This window comes from Calonectris borealis, chromosome 2 (genome assembly GCF_964195595.1).
Source record: "Calonectris borealis chromosome 2, bCalBor7.hap1.2, whole genome shotgun sequence".
Taxonomy (NCBI): Eukaryota; Metazoa; Chordata; class Aves; order Procellariiformes; family Procellariidae; genus Calonectris; species Calonectris borealis.
The window spans coordinates 121,129,689-121,155,163 of NC_134313.1; the positions used below are offsets into that span (position 1 = coordinate 121,129,689).

Genomic DNA, 25,475 nt, shown 5'->3' on the forward strand with positions numbered 1-25,475 from the left:
GCTGCTTGTGATCCTCAAAGAGTGACTTTAGCTTGATCAGACAACGTACGTCCAAACAACTACGTTGTTTTAAAGGGCATCAGCTAGTTTAGGCCCTTGCCTCTTTTGGATAACGGTGCATGATTACATGCAGTAGGCACAAAACTCTGAAGAGTTTAATTAGCCAATTTCTTTGTTTTTTTCTTCAGCAGGGAGAAAATACTTATCTTTGATAGGAGCTCCTTTTTGTTCATTAATATATCTCTCCAGCAGTGCAGGAAGAATCATAAAGAGGCAGTGGGTAGTTCAGGGCTACATTCCTACGAGTGGATGTTAACAACCTGTATAAAAACTACACCCAGAGCAGCAGCATTTCATGCCACTAACGCGAGTACATTAAAAACTAGTGAGAGCCTTTTTTCTTTCTTCCAACCATTGCTTTTTATTTTTACATATCAACAGCCATTGACTTTGAAATGTGACAGGAAGGCTTCGTGATACGCCTAGCGCTGCAGAGTTTAAATCCCAGCACAAAAGCTGTGTGGTTTTTGGATAAACCTAACATTACAGCAAACAGCATCAAGGGATTGGTGGGGATGTAAGACAAAGAAACATTTTTAAAAGCTATGGTTGCACTCAGTGCTAGTGTCCATGCATTGTCTTTTACCTGCACCCTGAATATGTTTCTTTTTGAAGGAACTTGCACAAGGAGCAGAAAGAAGAGCAGCGTGGGATTGCTAGGCAAAAGCAGAACTGGAGGTCTGAGGTGCAGGGGAGGGTGCAATTCAAAGAGCAGAGGTTGGGTCGCCGCCTCGGGGAACGGGGATCACCAGTCATTGTCTTCCGTGCCTGACACTTTTTGCTCCCACAAAGCGTTCAAGATGAAATCCAGGTGCCTGCTCACAGGCCTCAGGCTGCCACGGCTGCTTCTCAGCTGCCTCTTCCCGAACCGACCGATGGGGCGAACGCCACGGCCCACGTACCAAAAAGGATCAATCTCGGGACCTGGAATTCAAAGCAGTCAGTGAAACGTCTTACCACTGTACTTAAAGGTGGCATTTCCTGAACATCTTGAGGGTGTTGGATGGGGTCACCTGCCATCTGTAGAGCCCAAAGGAAGAGGGTTCACATGCAAAATTAATTTTCATCCATCTGGGCTGCAACCTGCAATTCGAACATAAGCCGAAGTACCCATCAATTCAGGAGGGCACAGCATGCTTTAAAACTGACCTGAACCCTGGAAGAGGTTACAGTGCAGCCTACGCCCAGAAAGACCATAGTAGCTCCCTCTACCACCACTTTTAAACTGTCCTCTCTGAGCTAAAGTCCTGAAGGTCCTACTGTCCAGCCTCCATTTCTGCTGCATGCACCAGGTACGGTATCTCTACAGGCTAACAAATCCACTGGATTGCAGAGGGGGTTGCTACGTGAGAGGTAAACATAAAAGGCTAATTCTTGTTCACTTAGGAAGTTGTTTTCATGGATGACTTTTTTTCTTTTAATGCATCTGAAGTACACTTATACTTGACTTATTTTTATAGTCTAGTCTAGTTTTAAAGCAAGTGTGGAGAGGGGTGTAGTTGTATTAAAAGACTAAGATAAAGCCACAGGGAAAATCTACAAAGCACTGGAGATGATGCCACCCCAAGGAAATACCAAATCATTCCAAAGCCGGATGAATGTCAGGAACAGGAATAAATTTCAATTTAAGTGCATTATATATCATCCAAGTTATATGAAAGTCTCGGGCAAGGCAGCAGGATTTTCCCCTGTGCATTTTGATGCTTGAACAGAGAAAAAATCCACTTTGGCTGTGAATTTCTCCATAAATACATCTTGTAAGTCTTTCCGCTCAGTATTTAACACCCCTCCTGCCCACCAAAACCCAAGTAATTTCATTTTTTCACCCGAGTGCCTAAAAACTGAGGCTTCGCACATCCCTAGTTCTCTTTGAAAGGGGAAAGGTGAGCCACTGAGAACCCATGCGCCTTACTCCCCACACCCACCTCTCTCCCACTCCACATAAAATCAGCAGCCTTTGCTCCTTGGGGGAGGATGAGATTTCCTGATAAAGATTTTCTCAAAAATCTTTTGGGCTGTGTGATAGCTTTTACTTGGGACATACGGTATTGTCCCTCACCTGGCCAGCCTCGGTTCCTCACAGTGTCTGAATGGCGTCACTTCAACTACTTGTCTTTTGCCTTTCAGAGAAGTCGTGGTTCCAGACAGAAATGAAAATATCTGTAAAGCGAACTTAAGCTTCTGGCCCTTGCTTTCTTGCTACTCTATAGAAGTAGTTGTGAACTACCCCAGGTCTACAGAACGTAGCCCAATATTTGATGCTTAAATATTCAATGTATACTGCCTTACATTTTCTTTGTCAGTCTTTTGTACATTAGTGTCTCCTCTGGTATTTATCAAAAATTACACTATTTCCCTTGGCTAATTAAGGGCTGTGGGAAGGAGATTAAGATCTGTATATGCTTTTACAAGTGTAAATGGAAGTACAGGACCCCACACGCTCATTTTACCATAGAACTACCCGCATGGATTTGCTGCTGAACTTTGCCTGACAGCCCGATCCTGATCCCTCAATGCACCAGCGACCACGGGGTCACCATATGGGAGTCCATCGCATTACATCAGGTGAGACTCATACTTACTTCTGTTGTCTATCTGATGTTTAAATGGCCTGCTCTGTCCTGAAGCAAAGCTGAGCGATACCAAGAGCACCAGCACATAGACAGTGACCAGCTTTAAGTGCTTGGGTGACCACTGGGCACGTGGTGTCCACGAGACTGGATGCCACATGATGGAGCAGTGGTGGGAAGGCTGTGAGGAGAAAAGTGAAGATGGGGAACACATATGAGTTAAAGCTGTCAAGGTGAAGGAAGGTGTCAACAGTAACAGCGTGTTCCTATCCATCAGAGCCATTTCATGACCGAGTTCTGTGAAACGCTGACACTGGTGGTGTCCGGGGTATTTCTGTTTGAAGGCAAAGGCTCTGCAGTGAGCCATCTACTGAGGCAAGTCTCGCAACTTGCGTGTTTTCTCACCCACAATGAAAGCCCCTGGCACGGCTTCACAGGGCACACGAGTCCTGGCCCTGAGCTTGCCGCTGACTTTCTGTGTGGCCCTCTCTATGACCATGGGCATTAGCCACCAAAGTGTGTTTTAGCCACTACCTCCATCATCCTTTCCTCATTTGTAAAATATGTCTAACATTTGCATTTTACACAATCTCTTTAAAGCTAAATGCATTAGAAAGGCTTAGTGAAAGGGAACGCTCCTCCCATGCCCGCTCACCCTTTCACAGCCAGCATGCAAAAGTACTATTTCCAGTTATGGTTTCCACTGTTGGATGTCCCGATCCTGTAAATGCATCCAGATGCAAGCAGATGGGAAATCCCCCCGAGAGGAGGGCTGTGCAGAACAGAAGGTGCTGAGTCAGAAAAATCGCATCCAGGAGGTGAAGGATCCCAGGCTCCGGTTACCACTGTTACCCTGTCTCTGGCATTTTGGACAAGCTTCCTCGCAGCAGCCCTCCCAGCTGGGTACCTTCTAACGTGCAAGGTCTGCCTATGTATTTGACAGCCTGGAGCCTCTGCCTACAGGAGCCCTGTTTGCTTAGGCATCACTTACAGTAGCTATACAGCTACAGAGCTATAGGAAATCCTTTCAGCTATGCCTAAACAGAGGCTTCTCCCCGTGTAAGGGTGGGATTTTTCCCCTGTTGCTGCCTAAGCACCGTGCTTCAGTAGGGGCAGAGCAGGAACGAAATCTTTTGATGCAAGGTGCTCCCAAGCACACCGCACAGGCAACACAACAAAAGCACGTGGAGAATCTGGTTGTGTCTTTCATTAAAATGCAAAGTCAAAAGCTCCTTAACCCCTACCATTCAGTGAAGGTTTATCTTTTCTTTTTTTTTTTCCCCCCACACTGACAGTCACTTAGCAGACAGCTTAGAGGAAAGTGATTTTAACCTGTAATTTCAACAAAACTGTGAATTAACTTTTTCTAACTTGAATATCTCATAACAATCAGGACTAAATGATCTTAGCATGTAAAACCACATGGGATGAATTCTGCCTCCAGTTTCAGCTGGTGTACATCTCTTGTGGCTCCATGTTTAGCAAAGCCTTAAGTTCAGTCAGACAAAAAGAAGATGTTTTGAGGAATGTCTCCAGTGTGCTTACAGGGTTGCTGACAGGCTTTCCAGATTACTTGCCGTCTGGTTTTGTGTCTTCTTTTTCTGGGAACTGAGTGACAGAAAGGAAGAGCTTGCCTTGAGATCATTGTTGATGAAAGACAAAAATAAAGCTACAAGCTTTTAGCACAAGCTTTTTCCTAAGCAGTGCTGTGTCTCAGTCTCCACCAGCTGGTCCTGTGCCCACATCAGCCATTCCGGCCACCTTCCAGAGTGCCATTATTTGTTGAACTTTTTGCTCATACTCTTGACCTGGCTAAGATTTCTGTGAAGCACATGGCTCCCACTGCTCCTCAGTAAGTAACATGCCACCCCTAAATAATCAGGGGGCTCAGCACCTCCAATCCTCCCTAATTTTTCCTGCTCCTAATTGTCCCATCCGTTTGTATGGGGAGAAACTGAGGCACAGATAATGCCACAAAGTTGACCCTGCATGATGCTGAGCATTTCTAACTCCAGGATAAGCACAAAATCCTGGTTACCCACTCACAGTCCTTTCACGAGTAATGGGGCTGGGAGATGGTCTGTGATCTCCTCGGGTCCAGACCTGCTTTAGCCCACAGCCCTGCAGCTTTCTTCCAAAGGGAAAATCAAAACAACCAAGACCTCATACAGTTGGTCTGTACGTGCCCTCTGTTTCCAACCATTAAATGATCACCAAAACTTTTAAAGCCTTACTAGTTTCAACAAAACTTGACACAATTAAAAGTTTCAGGAATAATTTTTCTCCTGGAGCTCAGCAAGAAGTCAGCACCGCTGCCAACTTGGTCAACTTGGTCAACTTGCCACTTCTGCTTGGTCCCTAAGCAGAAAGAGGCTTTAAATTTTGGCTGAGCGACATCTGTGACAGTGGTCTGGCAATTCCCATCGACACGAGAGGAGAAAGTTACAGCATGTTAAAGCCACTACTAAAGTTACAGTGAAGCAGTGGTATCACAGCTTGCTGCGGGTCTGCCTCACACAAGCAGTGAGAGACCAGCCCGGCTCTCCCTCTGGGCACACAGGGGCTCTCAGCACGCCAAACTCAAGCTCTGTTGCAGATCCATCTGGTCTAAACCTATGTGGATGTCCTCAGAAGACAAGGTGCTATTAACTTTTTAAACCCTAAAATAGCATCTTACTCAAGATCAGCAGCTGTGTACACCCCCTCCAATGCAAATGCAAATAGCTTTCATGTTTGAAAGCAGCATTGGAAATCCCCACACGAGAGCAAATCCCGGGTGAACCCAGGCCTGGGACTATGGCTCATTTCAGGGCTGAGCGGCACAAAAGGCACGCTGCTGTGCTGCAGGCTCCTGCGCGTGCTCTCCCTGCAGGGGCACAACACTGCCCGCGGGTTCTGCCGTGTTGCTTTAGCACAATCTCCGCTGCAAGAACTGGACAAAAGTTACTGAGCACAGAGCACAGCTGTGTACGTTAATGTGAAAAGCTAAAACCCAGAAAGAAAAAAGGAAATCCAGCAAGAAAGAGCCAGAACAAGCGCTGAAGCAGCTAGAGGGAGGCACTCACCTGTTTGCACCAAAGCTGCTCCTCAAGTAGCAGCCGCTCCAAGCAGAAGCAGGGCAGCTGCTGGGGGCTTGTGCCTTTTATACCAGAGGGAAGTGGGCTTGAAGCGGGGCGGGGGAGTCAAGAGGTGGGCCAGGAGGACGTCAGCACTACTAGCAAGCAAAATTTAAATGTACAAAGGGAGGGGAAGAGAACTGTGGCTCTAGTAGAAAGCCATGATCAGGGCAGGGAGCAGGAGCTGAGGGTGGCGCTGGGGGATTGCAGGGGGGCCTGGCAGGACACCTGGCTGAAGCCCCGCTGGCCCACCAGGAGGAGGGCGGAGGGGAGGGGGCCGCTGCCACGTCCCTACGGATGGGACGACACGGGCAGACCGAAGCAGCACCGGCTGCCATGCTCTCTCCACAAGACAGACAAGCTCTCTGTGCTGCCCGGCTGAGATGCTCTGTCTGAAGCGCGTGCCTGTGGGGGGAAAACACTCATGGCTGGCGATGAGGTGTGGGGAGAAAGAGGAGACAGACGGTGGGAAGCTCTCAGGGCCAGCAAGCTGGAGCAGCCAGGCCACACGCCCCTTCCCAGCCCTTGCTCCTCTTGCTGTTGTCCTGCCTCTGCTTTTTGCTTGGGATCTTACTTGACTGCAGCTCTTGTCCCATTAAGCCCCTAACCCACGGCTGGGTTCAACTCACCCACATGTAAGTTTTAGGCCATAGTGCAACACAGCACCCAAGTAGCTGATGAATCAGTTGTGATTCAGTGCTTAAGCAGGTGCTTACCGGTTTTATGGCAGAGGAAATTTCATCGGCATGAGGCTAGTCTCTCGAGCAATATTGTATTTCTACAATAGGCATCTCTTCTGTGTGGCTATTTTTAACACTCTCTCTTGATTAATGTGTCATTGCAGTCTTGCTGTTACAGATCTCACTGCTTTAATAACTAAGACGGTGTTTACCGTGAAGGTTTGTAGAGGAGCAGCAGTTGAACTGGCAGGTGTTTCACTCCTTCGGCACCGTCCTGCGGAGATGCTGAGATGTGAAGCCTTACTGGGCTGCCTGGGGACCACAGGCTCTCTTGCAGAGATCCTGGCAGACGCAGGGTTGTGCTCCGCTCCTGGTGAGAATGACTACCTGAAGAAACAATTTTGAAAGCTGTGCTTAGAAGAGGGGGCTCTGAGGCATGACCCGGTCCATAAGCTGAGACCGGATAGGAAAGGCTGCAATCCCATTAGGATGAAGTGGAAGTTCAATAGCAAATCTGTTGTTTAGTTTTTCTATAAAGATGCTTCCATCTGATGGATGGATGGAAAAACCTCGAAGTATAAATGACATTATTGCATTGCAGCCACCTCCCAAAAGAAATGAGACTTTTTTTCCTAGAGGTAATTTGTGGGGTACTTGTACAAGGAAGCATGCTTGAAATTTTGCCTGGCCCTGCCCTTACTCAGTATCCAGGCATTGAGTAGATTACCCCACCACCACCACTGGGGGGTATGGTCGCTAATTGTGGGAATTAAAATAAATTTCTCATTTATGTGTAATAGTTTGCTCTATGGGCATGTGTATGAACACAAATGGTAAAGAAGCCTGAGAAATACTCTTCCGTTCTCCAATTTCCACCTAGTAACAGCTAAAAGAAGTATCTTCCTCATCCGAGTTTTCAAGAGTTTACTCAGACTACTCAGGATTACAATTGCAAAATATGAAGAGCACTTCAAGTCCATAATAGCACAAAAGGTCTTTCTACAGCTAACACAATCAATAATGTATATACACGCTTTCTTCAGCAACCTCCTTTTAGCGTGTTCCCTTTGAACCTTGCAGACGCTCCCTACCTAAAAATCAATCTGCATCCAAGAACCAGGCGGTGGCTGTGCTTCCACTGTGCTAATTTTGTGTGCATGCGTGGAGAGGGTATCTTCTTAGTAAGTAAAACCCTTCACAGTTTTGCATCGTAGATCTTTTCCCTTACTGCTCTTCACATTGATTTTGACCAGAAAATGTGGGTATCCTTTCTTGATCTCTAGTGGGCAATTGCTGGAGTGAGGGTTTTTTCTCTCCAGGATATGTAGGACCCTGTCTTGTTTTGTTGTTTTGCTAAGTGATCCTATCATCTCAAAACAGAAGTAAAAGCCGTTTTCATCCCATTTACTCTTTCTAGTCTTGCTGGCACGGCAATGTGAGCCTTTCAACAGCACAGATCTTTCTTCACCAATTGACACCTGCGTGCAAGTTACCATAGAAAATAAAACTGTACAATGTCTCCATGTTACCATGGTTTGTTTATTGGTAAATGCTGCCTGCAAAATAATATGCCATACAAATAAAAATCATTATTAGGAGAGCCAGCATTTTAAATGCTCTAATATGATCAGCTGCTTTCATTCTGGCCCCAGGTCCATCTACTGCAGTATCTTGGTTTTGATAGTGGCCAGCAGAGAACATCTAGGGAAGAATCTAAAAGCTGGGCAGCATATTTTGACATTCCCCACTAGACTATTCTCCCAGTCCCTTGAAACTTGTGGTCCAGAGGCTTCCCAAGCCAAATGTGTCTTTGTGGTAGGTGGCCCTTAGTGGACTACTTTTCTTTCACAGTTGCTTCTTGAACCCATGTAAACTCTCAGTATCCACAAAATCGTGTGCCAAGGACTCCACAGCTCTCCCCCTGCTACAAGAAGGATCACGGCTGTGTGTCTGTTCTGGACACACCACTTGCCAATTTCAAGTACTTATTTTTTCATTTTTGCTTTCAGTCATTCTGCCTTCATGAAAGGTTACTATAAAATGTTCTAAGCAATGAAGACTAATAAACTATGTGACAGTCTGTTTAAATGAGCCTCATCGGGCATTTCTCTTACCAAAGTACTGGTTTACTCCTTCCTCACTGACTATAAGTTACCATTTCTTTCCACCAGACCACGACTGAACTACCAGAGTACTATGTATAGTACTCAGAAGCTTCACAGAAATCATCCTGACTTCTCAGAGTCTTTTCAAGCAGTTGTGATTTTATTTTATTTTGTTATCCCATTCATAGCAGGGCTTATCGTTTGGCTGAGGAAAGTAAGTCAGCTCATGCAAGAGAGAAATGTGAAAGCGACTCAGACTTGGGAGGAACTGGGAAAGAGCTGTCAGGGGAAAGGGGGTCATGAAAGAGTGAACCAGGAAGATCATTTAGAGGACAGCTTGGTCTGTAGTGAAGGGGCAGAGGTTTGCATGTTAAAACCTCCATCTTTTTTCTGTGTTTGAGTGAGAGGCTGGGCACTTGCTCTCTTCTTTGTGGATGGCCCATGGGAAGCTCTCAGGCCTCCATCACTTCCTTGCCCCATACACGACCAAGGACTCCTGCGTGTAAAATTCCTGCATAGGTTATGGAAACCAGGAGTGGGGCTGAGCCCGCTGTTAGCCAGAGCGTCTCAGTGTCTCAATGGGATGGCTGACCAGGGAGACACTGCGGGATGCAAATTCTTAGAGAGGCAGCAGAGATACAGGAGTGAAGGGCTGTGGGAAGGAAAGCAACTTCCCAAGGCTAAGGAGAGGTTGGGATCCTGGGCAGGAAATGGTGAGGAGGATGAATGGTGGCAATGGAAGGTATCTCCTGGAGGTAGGAGCGACCCAAGAGGACGAGGTCTAGGGAGCCTGCCATGGAGGAATATTTTTTGGGAAGACAGCACCAGAGACCAACACTGAACTACAGTTTTGATACCAAATTCTACCACCTAGTCTGCCCAAAAAACTAATCCGAAATTTTTTTTTCCTGTATTTCTTTTGTTGATAGGTACCTTCCACAAACAGAAGGTAAAAACCACCAAAGCAAAGGCATTTGATGCAGCTGGATGGAGAAACATAAATATATTTTTTCTGCCCACCACTCTCATTGTTTCACATACCAGCATATGAATAGTTTGCAACTGCCATGGTGTTGAACCTCTGCCTGAGCTGTGAATCTGCCCAGCCTTCTGTACCGGGGTAGAGCATGACTTTCTGTGTGAAATTAAATAAAACTCTGCCGTTCTGGTTTTGTCTATCCTTGAACAAGAGGGAGTGATAACACTGACATTTGTGCTGTCTGGAGCTGGAAATTCTTAACTGACATTAACTAGGAATATTTTATCATTGACTGATAAGAGGCTCAGTTGCACTAATTGAGTTTGGACTGATGAAAAGTTGTATTCAACTCTATTCAGAAAACCATGTCAATTCAAACAACTAGACGAGACTGTTAATTATGTGTAGCTTTACACAGAAGCCGTTCTCTACTAACATTCAGGTACCGAGCAAAGCCAGGACTGCCTTTATTTTTGAATTATTTTTTTCTTTGAGAAACAGGACCATCTAGTGGTTAACACAGAAATTATCTTCTTGCTTTCAATCATTGTTGAGCAAGGAATGAACCCCCACAGGTTTCAAACAAAAGCATGTGTATCTTGAAATCTGACCATGTAATGAAGCTAAACCAAACTACATATAACGCAGATTCTGATAAGTTAGACTGGATATCCAGGTGTTTACCACTAGCACAGTTCCCGGTTTGCCCAGTTCTCCCAGTTAGCACATGCTTACTGGAACCACTTGTTAGCAGCTGGGCAGCTCAGGCACAGACTACAGCTCAGGACATCAGGCAGTCTCCCCAAGCCCTTCCTCAGCATGCTGTGGAGGCTGGGCATGGTTACAGCCACCTTCGAAAGGATTCTGCTGACAGTGCAGATAGGCAGAGGGAAGATTTCTTCTGAAACTTTTGCTATTTTTCCTCCCTGCTAGAAAGCCACCAGACACCCTTCTGCACAGTAGTTCAGGATGCACATCTTCCAAACGCAGCTGGATATTGTAGGTAGAGGCATGTAGCAGAAGCAGGGAAGATTACAGTTCAAGAAAAAAAAATCAAGGGTGGAAATATTTTTGCCTGTCTCTCAAGCATCCAGCACTTGGACGGTATTTTCAGGATGCCAACATTAGGCCAGCAAAGGTATGCCTCTGGCACTGGAGTGGGGCAGAATTTGTGTAAAGAGTAGCTGCATTGCTGGAATACAGGATGGAAATTAGTGCTGCTACGTGCCATTTGCAGATTTCAAGCACAATCACTTTCCAGGCAACTTAAACTGCTCTTTGAACACTGTGTACTTCAAGCAATAATTGTCTGGGTTTCCAGGCTGTTGTGGAGGACAGTTCAGCACAAGAGCCTGCCATGTTCTGGTAGGGCAGACCGCAAGACCAGGTCCAGGGGATCTGCCTACAGGAGCAATCCTTAACTAAATTAACAGACCTTTTGGCTTTGTAAAGGCTCCTAAGCAATAAAAAAATATTAGAGTGCTGCACATGAAAATAGTAGTAGTGGTATATATTAGAACAATGTCTACAGGAAATGAAAAACAATGTTGTTCGTGCCGGTTATTACAGAAGGTAACAGCAGCCTTGTGTGTGCACACGTGCAAAGACAGACGCCATAGAGAGTCCTAAATTAAAGCTTTAGCCCCTACCATGCAGGTGACTTGTTTTTTTCCTGATGCAAGGTGTTCTCATGGTATTCCAGGCCCATGTTTCCAACACAGCAATTCTCTGGAAGAACAAAGTTTCTCCTACTGGTCTGGGTTACTCGCTGCTCCGAAAGGGCAGCCAAAATACTTCTAAGAGTACTCAGTGAAGGTGCGGTTCTGCATTAGGGTGACAATTTTTACAAAAGTGTACTTTATGGCTTCAGTATGTCATATTTTTCACCTGCATGACAGTGAGTCCCTGGTTTTAATCCCTGCAGTTTATCCAGTCATAAAGAACCTCTAATGATTCACATACAGCTTGACAGATAAACTGAAATACAGTACAAGGCAAGCAAGGGGATCTCTAATTGCTATTCATAACCAGGTCTTGCAACTACTGCACTTAAATAGCTTAAAACCATGATCAAGATAATTAGAGATGATGTTGTTCTTTTCCTGCACAATAGTTGCCACGTTATACATTAGTCATGGAAAGGCAAGAGTCTCATTCCCAATCCATTGCTTAAACCCTGATGTCTAATAGATATTAGCAAATGAGATTAACTCCTGCTTCAGCTCTAGGACGATTAGCCATAATCTGAAATTTAACACCCTAAGCAACACCACCTTTTGCTTCCACCTAGGTTTTAGACCTCTTTTAACTGCTTCTGCCTTTTTTGTTTGCTGCTGTGCCATGTCTGCTTGGCCCACCTTTCAGCCTGGTGTGGCTGGAAGCCCTTGCAACCAGGACTTTCACAGGTCTATTGCCACGAGTGGCTGCTCAGGAGCAATGGGAAGGAATCAGCCAGGACAAAGGACCTCAGGTCAGCTGTCAAGGGGCAAAAGCAGGAGAAACACATCTCCAGCAGGATGCCACCTGTCTCTGCCCACAGTGACCAAAGTTTTGTACAAGGCGCTTGCACAGACTGTATTTGTGTCAGACGTAAGTGATGGACATGACACGGAGACCTGCAGCTCCCTCTGAGGAGGACAGCAGAGGGAAAGCTCTTTGCATTGACACAGCCCCACCGAGACCCCACGCCAATGCACGTGGCCACTGCGGCAGGCTGCCAAGGGAACAATAAGGGTGCTGGCCACTGCCTCTGTTTTAATTGCTGCCCAGTGCATGCCAAGCTGGGCAATTAGGATTTGTTTCCATTCCCTCTGCAGTTGTCAAGGTTTGCACTTAACTGTTCATTGTGGTTTTGTTTTAAGGACAACAAAGTCACATCTTCTTGGCTTATAAAGGAGCTTTGTTGTTTCCCAGACACCAAATCTCATTTTTCTGTAAACTGTTTGATGAATCCCGCAGATGCCCAATGAGCCCATAGGCCCAGGTTAATCCTGCAGTGAGTACTAGAAGTACAAAACTATTTTAAATGCATGAGAATTCAAAGTAAGCACAAGAACTGCCACACTGAGCAGAGAACTCACCTAAACCTGCAGACTCGGAGTTGGGTTTTGTGTCTGAAGACCCACCGTCCTCTCATCCATGGCCAGGCCTGTCCCCAGCCTCTGTCCTCTTTGGTTGTCCCAGCACAACTGTTGCAGGATTATGCAAGTGGAGTGGATCTGAGGTTTTAACCTTTGAGTTTATTTTTTAACTCAAATCAGTTTGCTGACTTGGCTCATCACAATGCCCCACAGAGAGCGGTACTGCCCCAGCCAAGGTAACAAAAACCAGTGGCTGGGGGAAAAAAGGGATGACAGGCCTGCTTTGCTGCTGGGAAAAAGTTTCATGGAATGATGATGGAAGAGCAAAAGATACAACAAAATTTTGCACAGAGATGTGGAGTTTGCAAAATGCATCAGAGCCAAAAATCCCCCACATTAGTAGTAATGTAAGTTCTCTGAGAGAGGTGCTGGAGACAACCTGGGGACACGTCCCTGAGGATGGGTGTCCTGAGCTTTCTCAACCTGCCCAGGTGGTCTCTCAGTGTCTAGCTCTGCATCCTTAATCCACAGACATTGTCCAAATTGTGGCATGCCTCTGTAACTGAAGCAGGCGCCTCAAGCTCTGTAATTAGCATCTCCCCATCCTCCCATTACTGTCTCAATAGTGCCTTTCGCAGCTGCTTGGGAAAGAGTTGGACAACCCCTCTCTACACCCCATACTGCAGTGAAAGGCTTCATCAGCGATGGTAGCAAAGGGTGAGCAGAGGTTTTGTACCATGGCAAATGGCCCTGCTTTCCCCAAGGGAAAAAGAAAAGCTTCCTTGCGAAGTACCAGGACCAGAAACTTTCTTAGACCAATGCACGCTGACATTCATAAAACTATTGCAGTGCCGATCCAGGCCTTGGATCACAGAAGAGGAATATCCCTTTGATTTAAGCAGAGTGAAGCTTAGTATAAAAGCCAAAAAAAAAAAAAGGAGAAATACAGGTTCTAGCAGTTGTGCCAACGCAACTAGGTTATTGTACATCTGCAAAGCCATTAATCATCTCCCAAGGACTGGCAAGTTTTGTAACATAAGCACACCTTTTTAAAGGCAAACCTTTACCATTGCAGCCCCAACATGTCCTCCCCACACGTAAATGGTTAAGAGTCAGTCAGTGGGCAGCTGTCGAATGGGGAGTCCTGTGGGGCCACGCGGCCGGCCAGCCACGGCGGTACCCGGGGCGTGGGGAACGCAGCAGCTCCACCTCGCTGGCAGCGCCCACCTGAAAGGAAGGGTGAGGACGTGGACCTGCGCACAAAGGGGGAGACCCGGGCCGCTTGCAGGGTGCTAACTGGCTCCCCCAACGTATTCGTGCGTGTTGAGCCGCGTTTTGTCCAGCGAGGTAGGCCTGAAGGAAGGGTTTTTTCCAACGTGTTTGAGTGGGGAAGAGGAAGGGGGAAGCATTCTCCCCCGTTCTTGGGAGTTAGCTTGGGATCCCAATTAGCCTGGGAACGTGCAGGGATACCAGGAAACGGCACTACCCAAACCAACGCACACGAGCGGGGCGTCACCTCACCGGGGCCTGTGCTGTCCCCGAGGACCGGGGCAGGCAACCACGCCAGGCGGGCAGCCTGGAGAACAAGGGGCTTCAGCGACCCGCCAGCACTGCTTTTGGGGCCCCTCCCTGTGGGAAACTGGGCTCCTGAGCTGGTCATTCCCAGTTGCCTGTTGCCCCCTCGGGGAACGCGGGGATGCGCGAACGCACAGCCCGACCCTGAACCGGCGCCCACGCCCCGCCACCTGGCGGCGCCGCGTGGCGCGGCGCGGTGCACTCTGGGCACTGTAGTCCTTCGGCCCGGAGCGATGCTCCGCGCTCTGCGGCCGCGGGGCGCGGGGGGACTCTCTTTCCCGTCAGGCAGCACGGGGGCGGTGGTGGCCGTCACGTGCCTGGCGCGGCCCGGGCGGACCGCCATTTTATGAGGAAAAACGGCCGCCGCTGCCCGTTAGCGGTAGTGTGGGGCGGTGTGCCGGGGGTGCCGTGGGTGAGGGGCGGGGGGCTCTCACCCCCTTGTATTTCCCTTTACGCTTTCTCCTCCTTTTACTCCTTTCTCTTTCTCTCTCCCCCTTCCCTCCCTTTCAGATTCGCCCTCCTCCCTCTGCTTTTGTTATCCCTCCCCTCGCTTCCTCCCCTCCCTCCCCGCTCCCTCCCCTCCCCGCTCCCCGCCCCCGCTGGCACTGCGGAGCCGGAGACGTGACCCGAGCGGACCCAGCCGCGGCCTTTTCCCCGCTGCTCCAGCCTCTCGCCGCAGAGTCGCATGTCATCTATCCAGAACCTCCAATCCTTCGGTAAGAGCCGCCGCCGGCCGGCACGCCGCCACCCCCTTGTGCCGCAGGGAGCCCCACAGTCACCCCCCTCGGCAAACGCACCCCGGGGCTGTGGCTGCCCCCGCCCATCCCGTCCTCGGCCCGCTGTCCGTGCTGCCGCCCCTGTCCCCCGGCATCGTCCTGCCCCCGCTTTCCCGGGGTCCCCCGGTGCGTCGGTGCCCCCCCACTCCCGCGGTGACATTGAAGCCGTTGCTGAGCGGGTGTTGCCATCCCCGGCGCTGCCCGCGTTCCTCTGTAAAGGCAGCTCTGACTGCTTGTCCTTGTCCTCCCGTGGCGCCGTGTGTGCAGCGGAGAGACATCGGGTAGGAGGCTCATCTCCCTCTCCGTTTGCTCGCTTTCCACTCCCGTAGGAGATGCTGCCATGTACAGTGGTCTGACACCCCACACTGCGCTGTTTGCCTGAATGTCTGCTAGCTCCCCAAACTGGGCTTTTTTGTCAACTCTGCAGTCCCAAAGTTGTAATCTTTGTGGGCACAGGGAGTCTAGGGTTCGTATCTTCTGCTAAGGAAAGGAATAATCTCCTCAGTTCCAATTGTTTGTTGATTTGCTGCCTCATCTTATGCTTACCAGTGTCCCAAAACCTATTATGCCCTGCGAAGGGTATTGTTTCTATAGATTGATCTATACAGACGGTAGGTCATTTCTGTTGTATTAGGAGGGAAGTTTACCATGCTGGGCCATGGTTCTCCACCTTCCGTATCTATAGGCAACAGAAGTGAGCAAGTTAACGCTTTATCTGATAATGTTGTTAGGCTTTTGGTCTTTAGTTTTGTCTCTAATCTTCAGTAGATATAAGCCATATGAGAAGGTTATGTTAATCAGATTTGGGAGCTGATCCTGTGCGTAGGAAGGTGCTGTCTAAAGGATTTGTTTGAAGTAATCCAATGTTAACACCTACAGCGCTGGCTTATCTCCAACCTAGAATCCTAAACTCAGCCAAGCGATCTTCATGCCTGAGTCCCCTTTGTCTTTCACCTTTTCTTTCACTGAAAATTTTCTTTTAGTGTTTGCCCCATAAGCTGTGGGGCACAGTGAAATTCAGCATGTTTTAACAAATGCCTTAGTAGAAATTAAGTTGGTCAAGCTTCCCAGTGCTGTACTTCTTTCCTGTGGTGCTTGCATCCTCATGATGCTTTCAGTGCCTTTAAGTCTCTTGTCATTCTTACTTCTCCAAGGGTCAATCTGTCTGCAGCTGAACTGCTTCTGTTCCTATTTCTGCTGAAGTTTTACTCTTTGGGGGCATTTGTTTCAAGTGGATGGCAAAACTTGATCACTGTTTTTAGGTTTTTCTGCTGAAGTTTTACTCTTTGGGGGCATTTGTTTCAAGTGGATGGCAAAACTTGATCGCAGTTTTTAGGTTTGAGTTTTGGATGGAAGTTTGGGAAATTGTAGCTTGCATAGCTGTTGAACCTGTTCTTTCTGAAGACCAGGCTCTTCAATATGATTCTGATTAGTATCCAGAAATAACTTGTGATTTGTTTTTAAGAAAAGTAATACTTAAATTACTTCATGCTTCAAGATTTATTTGGAGCTACTGATTAGGAAACTTGTAGGGCTATCAAATTTCTTGATAGAGTGAGTGTTAAATATGTTTTTGTGGAGAACTGAGAATAAGGAGTATAACCCGGAAACCCTTCTTTTTCCTAAATGCCTTCCTGTTTCACCTGTGCTAAACGAATTTAAGCTTGGAAGAATTTGAGAACTGACCTTTCTATAATGAAAGCCTAAATGAATTTTGTTACAATTCTTGCCTAAACTTACTGACTGGCAGAGGGGTCCAGGTTTACAGACAGCCTCTGACATCTGTTAGTGTCTCTTGCCGTGTTTTGTATACATTAGTAGCCAAGAATTACATCCATGCCTTAAAATGTTGGTAGTGTGGTAGTTGTCACGGTATAAGACATCTGTTCTGGACCTGGAAAAGAATGTGTGTGCAAGAGCTTTTTGATTTTTCTGTACTTATCAGTTGATCTGATAAAAGATATGACTTCCGTATTTCACTTAAAATGCTGGTGGCTGTCTAAAACTTATGTGCACTTGATGTTCTCTTGAAACCCTGCTTTCAGGATTTACAGTTTGCAAGAAATAGCAAAGTAAATTGGTACTGTGGCTGAAAATTGTTTATATCCAGGAAGGCATTGAAGAAACAGGATGCGTGATAGTTGAGAGCACTATGCTGAGTTAGTAGGCTAGCGAGACTTAACAGAGCTGTAGAAAAAGGTACTCTGATTTTAACAGTGTATTTTTAAACAGGGAGAAAACAGCAAGATTATTCCCTAAATAAAGCTCTCTGTGAAGTGAGAAACTTATCTGTTAGTTTTTGAGCTTGAGTGTTTTACGTTGTGGGAATTACATGAATCTTTTTCCTCCTGCAGACCCCTTTGCTGATGCAACAAAGGGTGACGACTTACTCCCAGCGGGGACTGAGGATTACATTCATATAAGGATCCAGCAACGAAACGGAAGAAAGACACTAACAACTGTTCAGGGAATTGCAGATGATTATGACAAGAAGAAACTTGTGAAAGCTTTCAAAAAGGTGAAGTTGCTGATTTGATTTAATAATAAAGATATTGTATAAAGGAGTATGATAGCTTTTAATACTAAGTAACAGAATATTTATTTTATTTCATTCTTGCCAGTGTACATCACTTTCATATTCAGGTTGATTCCTTTCCCTGTCTTTTTCAAAACTTCTGTTAGTGTCTAGTGACACTGATTTTTGCTAAAAAGTTAAACGTTTCTTTCCTATAAAGACGTAAATAAAATATATTCTGAATGTTTCATTAAAATTTCACAGATATCTGGCTTTGTTGATGGGAAGACTAAAATCAGTTTAAAGTAGAACTGTTTTTGCATTCCTGCTTCTGTCATAGCTGAGTTACTGTTGAAATAGAGATCTTGAGTTTCGCCAGGATGAAAATATTTATTTTAAAATAGTGTGGAGTTGAAAGGCTGTATCTTACGACTTTGTTTTCCATTCTTGTAATGAGTGTTGGCCAGCTCCTTCTGCATAGTAGCTAATTCTGTCTATGCCTGAATTTACTCTCAGCAGCTTAGTTTGTGTATGTATGCATCAGGAGATATATTCCATTTGCTCTCAAAACCAGTGTAAAATAGATCTAGCCTTTGCCTTTCTTGGCATCAGAATTTAGTAAGCAGCTTCTGTGACAAAATTCTGCTGAAAAGACTTACTAAGCAAAATCATAATGTACATCAGATGCCTTACAATATGAATATTTCTCTCTAGAAATTTGCTTGTAATGGTACTGTGATTGAACATCCTGAATACGGTGAAGTTATCCAGCTTCAAGGTGACCAGAGGAAGAACATTTGCCAATTCCTCTTGGAGGTGAGGGACAGCAGATAAATATCTAAACCTCTCTGGAAGCAATACAGTGACAGGTGGCACTGATGTTAATTAAGCAGCAAAAGATGTCCACTATAGGTCCTTTGTATTTTCAGCCAAAAAGTAAAATGACGCTTGCAGAGTGAGAGTAAAACTCCGGTAAGAATCAAAGCACTGTAGAATGCATCTACCCTGCTAGAACATACCACTTGTTCTCTGGCAGTGCAACTTGAGTTCTTCATTCGTAAAATCAATTTGATGCAAACCATAATTTTGAGACTGAAAACACTATAGAAGAAAGAGTCACCACTAGCTTACTGGTGCAAATCATGATGTAGAGATGTTACACCGTCAAAGAATAAGTGCTAGGACTACAGAACAAGTCAGATGTCTGATAAGATTTTCTTTTTTGTGTAGTCAATTCTTCTGCTTGGCCCAGAAACATTCTGGAAACTAGAAAACTGCTTTATTGCATATATACTGTATTGCAGTTTCTTTAATCAAAATATAAGATTGTGGTAACTTGATATCACTGTAATATCCTAAGCATGTAAGCTTTACTGAAATATGTTGCTTTTCTCCTTTAGATTGGCATTGTCAAGGAAGAACAACTGAAAGTTCATGGTTTCTAAAATACCTGTACTCTCATGAAGAACCCTGCAGTATTTGGTCTTACCTAGCCTGGCTCTTCTGTGAAAAATGAATCTTTGCAGTGAATGGACTTCCCTGTTACCTGAACATCTAAAATTTGATTCAGATTTGCATGACTGCGTGAAACATGTGGTGTGTAGACTAGAAACACATAAGAAAACTTCAGTAAGGTGGTAATGAAGACACTTGTGAACTTTAACACATTTCCAATGGAAATGTTTTAGTGATGATTGTTCAGTTTACTACTCTCTACCTGACTTAAATGTGTGAGTTGTATTAAAATAGTGTGTTGTTGCTTAGAAATAAAAGTTTATTCATGTATTTTCTGGGATATCTGAAATGCTTTAGCTTAAGTTTTAAACTAGCACAGCAGCCTTACTAAAGAATGGCTAAAATGTTTTGTGGCAAGTGTAGCTCACTGCTCATTGAATAAATTGGAATATCTACATGATGAAGTATTAGCTAATTAATCAGTAGATTAGCTTGATGTGATCCTATCCTGTAGCTGTAAGACTAGGCTTTGAAGTCTTTTGTGTAAGTGTATCTTAGTAGCAGCATGATAAGACATAAATTGTTTGCTGAGTAAGTAACTGGATCTTCTCTAGAATTTACTGCAGTGACTATGACATATTAGTGTTAAGCATAGTAGGACTAAAATAAGCTGAATCCCTTAAGGTTTTTACTACTGAGAACATGTTAAACATCTAGGTCTTACATAGTACTCCCAAAACATTTGAAGAAAGTTCATGGGATTTTTTCTCTCTTCTGTGACTGAGTGAAGGGGAAAGACATTGAGTTGGCTTCTGCCATGACTGTACATTTAATGTTGGCAAGCAGGGTGCTTTAATTAGCTGGTAGTATTAGCTGTGGAAGTAAGGAAGGGAACAGGCTCTACACTAGCCTTTTTTTTTCCTTGTGTGAAAAGTTTTGCTGTGACTAATGGTTAATATGGAGGGTTTTGTAATGGGATTTGGGTGTTACTACAGAAAGTTGATTTAGTCTACTTTTCTAGCAGGCAATTCATTCACTGTGGTCTGAAGTTATAATAGGTTTGTTCAGCCACGCTTTTAATGTAGCTTTAGTTAGCCGTAGGCATTTGGTATTCTGCTTTTAAGACATGTCTCTTTACAGAATGAAATGACTTCATTTGGTGAAACGTGCAGATCTTATCTTCCTTGTGAGATATACATGGAAATTTTCTCTGAAACAATTCAAAACATGCTGAGCTGGGAAACCATAAGAATAGTGGGAAAAGTTAAAAAAGCTTCTTATAATATCATGTATTCTCTGGAAAGGAAGAAAGAGACATTTCTTTACTGCTAAGACTTATTAATAAATTAATTGGAAAAAAAGAACTGATGACTACCTATGTAAACATCAAGAATAGACAAAACTATATTACTTAATATCACTTGTGCCTATACTTTGTTTCCTGTGCAGACTTGCTAAACAGACATGCTCAATTTTGACTCACTTGAACCTTTTTTTTTTTTAAGAATTCTGAATTTATATATGAATGGCACTTTATGGCACTAACAACAATTAGGGGAGCATTATAGAGCATTCATATGACAATTTCTTTCTCTGTCTGGTCTAGACAATTCCACGTGTAAGAATCCAGTGTCCAGTCTCTCAATCGTCACAAATTCTGCCTGGTGTTAGAGATCTTAACTGTTCCAGAAAAAAGATGTTCCGGAAGATTGTACACTGTTATATTGTATAATGTGTTCAGGAGGAGGAGGAGGGAGAGCCTGCTGCAAAACACGAAATACCAGCATGCAGAACGGAAGTCCAAAGAATAAGTCTTATGCAAGTCTTGCACATTAGCAGAATAAAATCATTGTACTGCAAGTTTACCTAGTCCTGATTCATAGATGCTAAAGTAATTAATCCTTCGGGGGTACACAGCATTTCGTGATTTTCATTTTATCAAATGCCAGAAAAAGTGACATTCTCATTTAAAGCTTGTTCTCCTGCCCAAGAGGAAAAACAAGCAGTATCTTCTATTTCACTGGTATTACATGAGTACTTCTAGTGGGTTTTTGAATTGGAGATTAACAAATGATTGGCAAGTCTCATGTGTTACTGAGTCAGTCTTCATTTCAGATGGCATTCCATTAACTTTTACTACCTAAGCTTGAGTCATGTCTCCATAGTCATTCTGCTTGGAATAAATAAGAAAAAACTTTGTTTTCTTCCTCCTCATTTAAAAGTCCTTTCTGATAGGAGGAACCTTGCAGTTGAGGGGTTGGTTTTTATGCTCTAGTGGAGCTGCTTGTGTTTTGACCTTTGAAGGGCAAAATTAAAAGGAGAGGGAATAAGAAGAAACACATTTGAAGTTTAAGTAGATGAGATTTGTTGTGGCAACAAATGATTTATTCTTTCTAGAAGGAAAGCAGAAATTTTTGTCCTTGGAGTGTTTTAAACTAGAACAGTGTCTTGGTAAGATTGTAACAAGCCTTGTTAGAAGCCCAAGCCCCTTTGCGTGTTCTAGAGGAAAGGCTTCAACAATTTCATGTTTTATCATCTTACGCTGAAACTTCTTTGTCAAAGCTCAGCCTATTTGGAATATATATCCATGTTTCAAGAATGCTGATAAACATGAAAGACTTTGGGAAAGAACTGTTTAAATTACTGCCATGAAAACCTGTTTCCACAGTGAAGGCAGGTTTCAGTCTTTCCATCTATTCCAAAATAGGTTAAAAAATGGTAAAGGATGTGGCCGATAATTGTCGAGGCAGTAAAAGGGAGCTAATAATAGAAAACACTTTTAAAACCCACTAGTAGAACTTGAGTCTGGGCAAGCTCAGACTGCAAAGATCGATGGCTTCTTTTTGTTGGAATATTGTGAAGTCTGTGTCTTTCAGATCTCCAAATCAAGATTGCCTTCTTAGTGATATCTAGGCTTAACCACAAGTTGCAATTGGATGTAGGAACTGCTGTTTCAAATTCACAGCCTTGCTGTGCATAGTTATATTAGGCTGTTGTAGCTGATTCTTCTAGCTGATACACTAAGCTGTTGCATAAATAAATTCATTTAATTGTCCGTTCAGAGCCTACATCTACCTAATGAACAATGAAACCATCACTTCCCAAATGGTGGTAGCAGTCCTTACTTGTAGAAGATGAGATTTAGTAATTTAAGTCTGTAAGCTGCCTACTTCCTCTTGTTGTATGAATTATCAGACCCTTGACCTTCACCTGTGGTCTGCTAAATCTGACTGTGTGTTTGAGATGAGCATGAGGAGCACAACTATGGGTAGATGAGCAATAATTTTCTCAAGTGAAAGAACCTTTGAAAAGAATAGTGCCTAGATTGTGTGTGCACACTATTCATTGGTTCAGTGGCTTTGCTTAAACCTTACTTCCTGCACTACGTTCTTGCACAACCGAAATGAAAAGCATTTTATTCTGGAGAACTTTTTTGGAGAGGGAGGAGGGAACCTCACAAAAAAACACCTTAGGAAATGAGTTTACATCTTAAGTCGGTTTTCATTAACTTAGATTTACCTGGACTGCAAGACCTCTGTAACATTATTTCTGTTTCTGTATCTTTAAAAATCCTAATTAAACTTCCTTGAGAGCTTGGCATTTAAGGTTCTAAATATATCTAAAGCCATTATAAAACTTAAAATTGTGAAGAGTTGTTGAAGCTTAAGTTTTAAATATTTGAAAAAATAGTAATTAAACAGAGCTCTGCATTTTGTCCTATTCTGCCATCCTGCTTATAATTGGTATGCAGTTGCCCTAAAGATGCATTCAGACAGATGTACCTGGAGTTCCAGTCAGCAGTTATCTTTTCCTTAATCCTTCTGGAAGGCTCTAGTGTTACAGGATCCATGTGCTACACCCTTGTTTAAAGTGGCTCAGTATTTCCTCTTGCTATGTGAGAGTACGTACAAGATTGGTATTTAGCCAGTTAAAGAATGCGAGAGGCCTTTTTATAGCTTACTTTGGGACACAGTAGGGGTTACTGTCACTTTTGGTGTATTGAGTATTGGTAAGTGTCACTGTTCCTCTAATTAGTGTGCTACTGCCACTGGGGAAATGGAAGTGGACTTAGAGGGTCATGTGTATTTAAGTATTAAGAATCTGCCTTCCTCCTAAGACTCTCCGTACATCTCTGCTCAGTTTAGTTAGGAACATGTCCCCCATGTGTGGCAACATGAAGGTTACTTTCCAGTTGCAAGACCAAAAGCTCTTGAGATGAATAAGGGAAAAATGACATAGTTTTGTTTGCTGTACAGATGCTTCATGTTTACTGTTTCCAGTTAACATTTAAAAAAAAAAAAATCTCAAAAGAGGATTTGTACCTGGCATGCCTTCTTAATGTTTGCTACATGCCTGTGATTGATCTCTTTATGAACAAGTCTTAACCTGTATGGGAGTATTGCTAGAAAGTTGAGACAACAAAGTCTTTTGAAATAAAATGTACCAATGTTATTTTATGTATGCTTTTCTAAAACAAATGGACTTTTATGCTATTATTAAGGAGGATTATTTTTTTTGGTGGAAGATGGAAGTAGTGTAATTTAATAGTGATGTATGTGATCTTGTAATCAGCTTTGATTTCTTCAAGAAATGTTATATTTCCTCTTATAAATTTCTACCATAATCTGTACTAACCAACTTAAAAATATTGTGATTTGTACTGGGATATCATAGCTCTAAAACAAGGTGATGATATTGGCTTGAGGTCTAAAATTTTGAGTAGAAGAGGATCGTCTTAATTTCTTGAATAAGCAAAATGCAGAGTTTGAAGATGAAGCCAGTAACGTGTGCTCAAGTTTGGTCTCCACTATTTTAGAATGTCTTGCGCCTGTGAAATGTGACAGCACATTTCTGAAATTAATTTGGGGTCTGATTAAAAGTACTTAAAAGTGTATATAATAAATGTTTTTTTTTCCATTTTAAGCCATCTTTGCTATGATTATGCAGCAAAAAACCCCACGATCCAGACGCAGCTCTCCAAGTTATGAGTAGCTGAATTCTGCAGACATGGTTGGAAATAGACTGGTCATGCTCCTCAAAGACAGGATTTAGCTGGTGTTTGTGGTTCCTCTCACAGTTTGAGAGGGAAACAGCGCTGTTCCTGCAGTAGACGGACAAGCCTTGGGTATCATCATGGGACAGCTAACCCCATGAAAGAGGTGGCGCTGCAGTTGTTTCAGTACCCTGTCCCCCATGTGAACTGGAAGGTAGACCCAGCAAATGACATGAATGCATTGATGTGTAAGCAGAGAGTAGTTCTACAGCAGAAAGGTTAAAAATGGTCTGTTTCCAAGAGTCCTGCTGGAAAAATCTACTGGAAGGGCAGCCCCTATTGTAGAAGAAGCAGTCTTCAGCTGCTCTCCAACAAAGTTAGATACTCCTGTGATGGGGGTACTTCCCGATGAATGATGGGCTGCACCTCAATAAATGCCAGAACAGGCATCGGTGGTATCAACACATCTGTACGCGGTAACACTGGTGAAAAAGATGGCCCTGCAAACTGATACTTGTCCGTATCTGATACTGTCAGTATCTTTGAGTTACACCTGTAACTCAAAGCCCAGATCTGGATTAGGAATTGAAGGTACAGAACAAAACCCCTGTCCAGGTTCCTTTAGTAAATAGTAACCTGTATATTAATCCATGCATTCTTCAAGGTAATTCATATGAGTGAGAATTCAGTATGAAAAAGGTCCTTATAGGGAATATTGAAAGAAGAGTATTTTCCTTCTTTATCTACCTTTCCTTTAGGTAAGTTTCTGCAGTGGCATGGAGAAACTTTCTGATTGTTCAGTAGTGGTTTTACGTCATAAAAAATATCGTGAACAGCGCTCTGTTTGAAAGTAGCTGGGCCTGGAGTCCTCACCTGTCTGCCTTGCATGCTAAGCTGTTTTTAAAGGGCACCGAGGAGAAGGACATCTCCTGGGGTTATCAAATTGTTTCATTTCTCCTGGTAGCAGAAGTCAATCCTAGCGCTGGCTTAAGTCACACTGAAACTAGATCATCCTTCTGTAACACTGTGGAAGAGAAAAAGGATTTCTGCAGAGGACGAGAGGGAAGGAGGCATCTGCATCTTGCTTCCAAGTAGAGCAATGCAGAGCCCTTCAGATTGCCTCCACCTGAAGCCAGTCTGAACGCGGCAGCATCTGCTGCCTTGTGGTTTGCGCTGCACAGGAGCAGCTGTGCGACTTCCAGGTCCTGGCTGGTTCTCATAGCAGTTCAGACTGATAACACAGCTGGGGCTCTGGTAATAAATTCAAAGTACCAGAGCACTCTGGTCATGGGATGTGATCTGACCACACAGACATGGACATCTACTGTGGGACTGTCCCTACAGTCCTTTAATTACTTTTTGTCTGTCTGATAAAAGTAGTATCCTGACAACTTCAGGGTATTACCCTCTGAACAGGGAAAATTGCCAGTTGTCTGCTGTGGAGATTTATGGGGAGGGGGGAACAACAAACAAACAAACCTGTAAAGTTGTAGAAATCATCAAGGCCAACATTCAGAAGACAACGAACGAGCATCTGAGGACACTGTTTTATATACAAAAGCAAAAGCACC

The 25,475-nt window shown here is 44.2% G+C and overlaps 1 protein-coding gene across 4 annotated transcripts; it reads left to right on the plus strand.

The window, feature by feature from the left end:
• Positions 1-14,374: 14,374 nt before the first annotated feature.
• Positions 14,375-23,687, plus strand: EIF1B (eukaryotic translation initiation factor 1B). Of its 4 annotated transcripts, XR_012672586.1 has the most exons (6): positions 14,375-14,544; positions 14,676-14,881; positions 17,296-17,459; positions 18,171-18,272; positions 18,857-19,052; positions 20,518-23,687. XR_012672586.1 is itself a non-coding variant. In XM_075143184.1 (5 exons), the coding sequence occupies exons 2-5, from the start codon at positions 14,851-14,853 to the stop codon at positions 18,899-18,901; spliced, it is 342 nt and encodes a 113-aa protein (XP_074999285.1). In that variant the 5' UTR covers positions 14,479-14,544; positions 14,676-14,850; the 3' UTR covers positions 18,902-21,985. The 4 variants fall into 4 exon arrangements, 2 of the variants coding, with proteins under 2 accessions (XP_074999285.1, XP_074999284.1); XM_075143184.1 differs by having other exon boundaries at positions 14,479-14,544; positions 18,857-21,985; XR_012672585.1 differs by having other exon boundaries at positions 14,493-14,881.
• Positions 23,688-25,475: the final 1,788 nt, after the last annotated feature.

Coding starts and splice junctions, on each gene's coding strand:
- EIF1B (XM_075143184.1), top strand. CDS start 14,851: ATGTCATCTATCCAGAACCTCCAATCCTTCG. Junction 14,882..17,295: donor CCAGAACCTCCAATCCTTCG/GTAAGAGCCGCC, acceptor TTCCTCCTGCAG/ACCCCTTTGCTGATGCAACA. Junction 18,273..18,856: donor TTTGCCAATTCCTCTTGGAG/GTGAGGGACAGC, acceptor TTTCTCCTTTAG/ATTGGCATTGTCAAGGAAGA.